Source organism: Triticum aestivum, unplaced genomic scaffold (assembly GCF_018294505.1).
Source record: "Triticum aestivum cultivar Chinese Spring unplaced genomic scaffold, IWGSC CS RefSeq v2.1 scaffold3A_scf_1089, whole genome shotgun sequence".
Classification (NCBI taxonomy): Eukaryota; Viridiplantae; Streptophyta; class Magnoliopsida; order Poales; family Poaceae; genus Triticum; species Triticum aestivum.
The window spans coordinates 225668-229996 of NW_025225086.1; the positions used below are offsets into that span (position 1 = coordinate 225668).

At 50.1% G+C, this 4329-nt stretch overlaps 1 protein-coding gene across 1 annotated transcript; it reads right to left on the reverse strand.

The window, feature by feature from the left end:
• Nucleotides 1–1643: 1643 nt before the first annotated feature.
• LOC123172046 (RING-box protein 1) lies at nucleotides 1644–4329 on the reverse strand. The gene is made up of 5 exons (XM_044589090.1): nucleotides 4083–4329; nucleotides 3950–4000; nucleotides 3782–3841; nucleotides 1975–2046; nucleotides 1644–1882 (listed from the first exon to the last, which is right to left on the reverse strand). The coding sequence occupies exons 1-5, from the start codon at nucleotides 4219–4221 to the stop codon at nucleotides 1845–1847; spliced, it is 360 nt and encodes a 119-aa protein (XP_044445025.1). The 5' UTR covers nucleotides 4222–4329; the 3' UTR covers nucleotides 1644–1844.

Sequence of the window (4329 nt, forward strand, 5' to 3'; positions counted from 1 at the left end):
TAGGCGATAATGAACCCGACAGCGTGACGAAGACCGACACGGACGGTGACGTTCCCGCGCCAAGGAAGGCGGCGCGGCACATATCACCTGGAAGTCAACGCGCGTGGACGGCGGTGGACCGCGGGCCGCAGCGTTACGACCCGAAGGGGCGACGCAACGGCGGCGGGCTGGTCGGGGCGACGGCGGGAAGCAGGGCGGTTGCAGGGATCGCGTGCCACGCTCGGTACGGCCCGACGAGGCGACGCAGCGGCAGCGCGAGGGTCGGTGCAGCCTCAGGGACGGCCTGGAGCGGACGGCCTCGGTGCAGCGGTTGACCGCGGGCCGCGACACTACGGCTCGAAGAGGCGACGCAGCGGTAGCGCGAGATGTGGTGCAACCACAGGAACAACCTCAGGGCGGCGGCGGGGACCACGTGCCGCGACGCTACGGCCCGAAAGGGCGACGTAGCGGCGACGCGGATCGGTGCAACCACGGGGCGGCGGTGTTGCGGCCCGATGGAGCGACGCAGCAGCAGCCGGTTGCTCGATGGCGGAGGGGCGCGCTGAACTCGGGGACATGACGGTGATGACCGGCATAAATCGACGAGTGGGTCGACGCGCGGACGACGGCCTTGAGAGGCCGCCTGTCGCGCGAGGCCGCCGGGTCGGGACGACGGGCATGCAGACGCGCGGACGACGGCCGTTAGGGGCTGCCTATCGTGCGAGGCCGCCGGTGATAGATCGCCGGCCGGAGTAAACACGTGGACACGAGGGAGACGAACAAAAGAGAGGTAGACGAAGACTCCAGTATTTTGCGAGGCGCAACTGCCATCCTCTTTTCTGTTTTTTCTTCCTTCATTCTCTGGGCTGCACGCCCAACAGAACGTGGCCCATTACATGCTAAGTCTCCGCACGATCCTATTCACCGTGCCATCCCACGGAGGATCGCTAGTAGGCTGACCAACTCATCTACGACTTGATCTAATCCTGTGCGTGCACACATACGTGACAGGTCCTAGTTATTTGCTACATGTAAACTAATTAAATGGAAAGCCAATGCAGGTACAAACTAGTCTATACTGAACTAATGCATGGAGCTAAAGTCTAATGCAACATTTGGCAGACCTTGTAACAAGATTAGCATCAACAGCCGGGTCGGGGCGACGGGCATGCAGACGCGCGGGCGACGGCTGTTAGGGGCTGCCTGTCTAGCGAGGCTGCCGGGTCGATGAAGAGGCTGGCCTGTCATGCCAGTGTCGGAGTAGAGGCGCACGGGGGTCGACGGTGGCGGTGGGCGACCAAACCGATCAAGTATAGATCGGAAAACCAAAAAGAAAAACGCCAATCAAAACGACTAGCGAGAGAGTAAAAAAAAACCCGAAGCAAGGGCTCGGAAAAAAGACTCTCTAGGGCAGCCGGTCAACACGGCCGGCAGACGAACCCTAGGTACGGGCGGCGCGGCGGTCATGGAGGCCGACCGCCCCACCGGATTCCAGGAGAAGCCATGCAGCTTTAGATGGCATCAAAAGCACTCACCAATGGCCTTCCATAATAATACTAGCACACTCAACATATATCTACTAAAAAAGATAACCGATTCCCAAAGCGATATTCCTTATCCCAGCAAGCTCAAAAAAGGCACCGACCAAAGGTCCACAGCAAGGGTAATTTTAATGGGGGAATCCCTTGAGACGATACGATAGCATTAGATGTGCAAGTACATGAATCCTTTATACAAACTCATCAAACACAGAGATGTAGATGCAAATGTTCTAAAGTAGGCGGAGATAGCGATCTTCGACAAGAGATAGGCCTGGGCTTCTGGTGGGGTGGTAGTAGGCAAGTAACGCGGCGGAGGAGGGTGGTCTAGTGGCCGTATTTCTGGAACTCCCATTCGCTGTTGTCTGCATCGTGGAGCAACAGAAAGATGCTGGTCAGTATATATGAAGATTTCCAACAAGATGAACTTGAGCCATACAGAAACTGTTGTGTTTACCTAGTGGGCACACTTGGCGAGTCTTGAGCCACCTGCTGATGCAGTGGAAGTGGAAAGCATGATTGCAGACACCTGTAGTGCACAAGACCACATCATGTTAGGTCCACTGAAGCTCAAGACCAAACAGTTTGCTTTACAATAAAATAATAGATCAATTTACAGAGAAACTACTCGTTGCAGAAATGGATGTATCTAAAACTAAAATACATCTAGATACATCCATACCTGCGACAAGTAATTCAGAACGGAGGGAGTAGTCAGATACATGTCAAGGGGGTATATAGCTTGACAAATTTACTCGCTCGCAACAAAGGTATTAACAACTTCAGTACCAAATATCAAACATTCGAATTAACCACACACCCCATTAATTGCCCCATGAGGGCATCCTACTATCTTCTGGGTCTTGAGACTACAATAACACGACGAGGTATAGCATAAAAAAAATCATATCTCAAGCAAAGAGACAGACTATCGAAACTACAAGTAGCACATGAGCCAATATGTTTGAAGGTGTACTAACTTGTCAAGTGCAAACATAAAAGCACTGTATGACACCTCATGATCCATCAACATTGATTATTATTTTCAAATTCAACACATGGGCAAACTATATTCCTACTATTAATGCGGTAATATCAGGCTAAGAAAACTGTAGGATAAATAAGGCAAGTTGCACAAAAGGAACATGGAAAGGATGTATAAAACACTAGCATAAGTAGAATGACATGTTATCCTAGCTTAGGCTTCACCAATAGTAATAAATAGTTGCAGATACAAGCCTAGTACTCGTATACATGCATGACAGGTATATATTGGAGAAATAGGGCATATCTGAACGTTAATCAGGCCAGCGAGCAGGGGAGCTGCGTCCACTCATATTAGGCCGTTTGGTTGCCGTTATATCCTACAGGCATGCAAGATGAGCGCACGAGGCAGCATGCAAGCGAGCGCGCAAGGGGATAATCTGCTTATTATGGCAGTTAATTAAAGCAGACAATTTTGGGGATATTATGTGAGTTAAATCTAGCAGGATTATAGGTCATTTTCTAAACAGATTTTTTTGTCCTGCGCACGCTAATTGGTGTGCCTTATTTGCTGAAACATCCCCCTGGCCTAATAAACGCAGACAGAGGGAGGGAGTTGCACTTTATCGAATAAATACTACTCCCTCCGTTCAGAATTACTTGTCTCAAAAATGGATGTATCTAGACGTATTTTAGTTCTAGATACATCCATATCCGAGACAAGTAATTCCGAACGGAGGGGGTAGTAGATACTAAGTTGATTTATCATTTCAAGAGACAGATAGACAAGCAATTTATTTAGCATCATGTTGCACTCTGCAACAAGATGAGATGCACAGCTTCAATCAATCAATCAATTTAAAGTAGAGTAACATAACAGGTTTTACTACTAGTTATCTCATATAGAGTTAGTATAGGTGGTGTAACATGCAGAAAACAGAGGTTGCAGCTCTGCCTGATTCAGCAACTAGAGCCCGTAATCATGAGGTAGGTAAATACGAATCAACTAGTAGAGTAGATAAAACATGGTCCTGAGAAGACGTATGGCTTATATAAACATAACAGTGGAATACTGAATCCTGAATCCTGTATGGTTATATGTATGCAGAAGAAAACAGGCGTAAGAGACTATGACAAACCCTATATGGACGCCGCACAAAACAGCCGTAAGAGGCAATTTAATCTAGAAAGGAGGCATATAAATTAAATTTGTCACTCGGCGGTGAAGGAAGCAACAGTGATATTGATATTGAAGGAAGGAAGGAAGGAAGCGTACATACCCCATGCGACGGTGCACTCCTCGCTGGTGGCGCTGGCCTGGTTGGCCTGGCACTCGATGCCTGCAGCACGAAGCAAGTAAAGTAAATTCGGATCAGATCAGATCGGCAATTCCCTCCCCTCCCCCATAATAAATAAAGAAGAAGAAAACAAGAAAGCTTATTACATACATAGATCCATGATGTGGTTGCGGCAGATGGCGCAGTTGTCCACCACGATGTCTGCAGTTCCAGATACATACAATCAACCGAAGCTATCTAGGAGGGTTAGGGATGGATCGGATCGGATTGGATCGGCGCTTACCCCACGCCCACAGCGCGACGGCGTTCCACTTCTTGATCTCGAAGCGCTTGCCCGGCTTGCGGGACGAGGAGGAGGAGGCCGCGGCGTCGGCGGCGGGGGGCGGGGCGGCGTCGGGGGCGTCCGTCTCCATGGCCGACATCCTCTCCCTCTCTCTCTCTCTCTCTCTGCGTCTCTGTCTGTCTGCTCTCTGCTCTCTGCTCTGTGCTGGGGTTGGTTGGGCTTCCTCTTTCTCTTCTCTATCTATCTA

Excerpts from the sequence above, each read along its gene's own strand:
- LOC123172046 (XM_044589090.1), bottom strand. The coding sequence starts at position 4,221 with ATGTCGGCCATGGAGACGGACGCCCCCGACGCCGCCCCGCCCCCCGCC. Across the intron at positions 4,001-4,082 it reads CGTCGCGCTGTGGGCGTGGG|ACATCGTGGTGGACAACTGC; the intron begins GTAAGCGCCGAT and ends CTGGAACTGCAG. Across the intron at positions 3,842-3,949 it reads CAACCACATCATGGATCTAT|GCATCGAGTGCCAGGCCAAC; the intron begins GTATGTAATAAG and ends TTCGTGCTGCAG.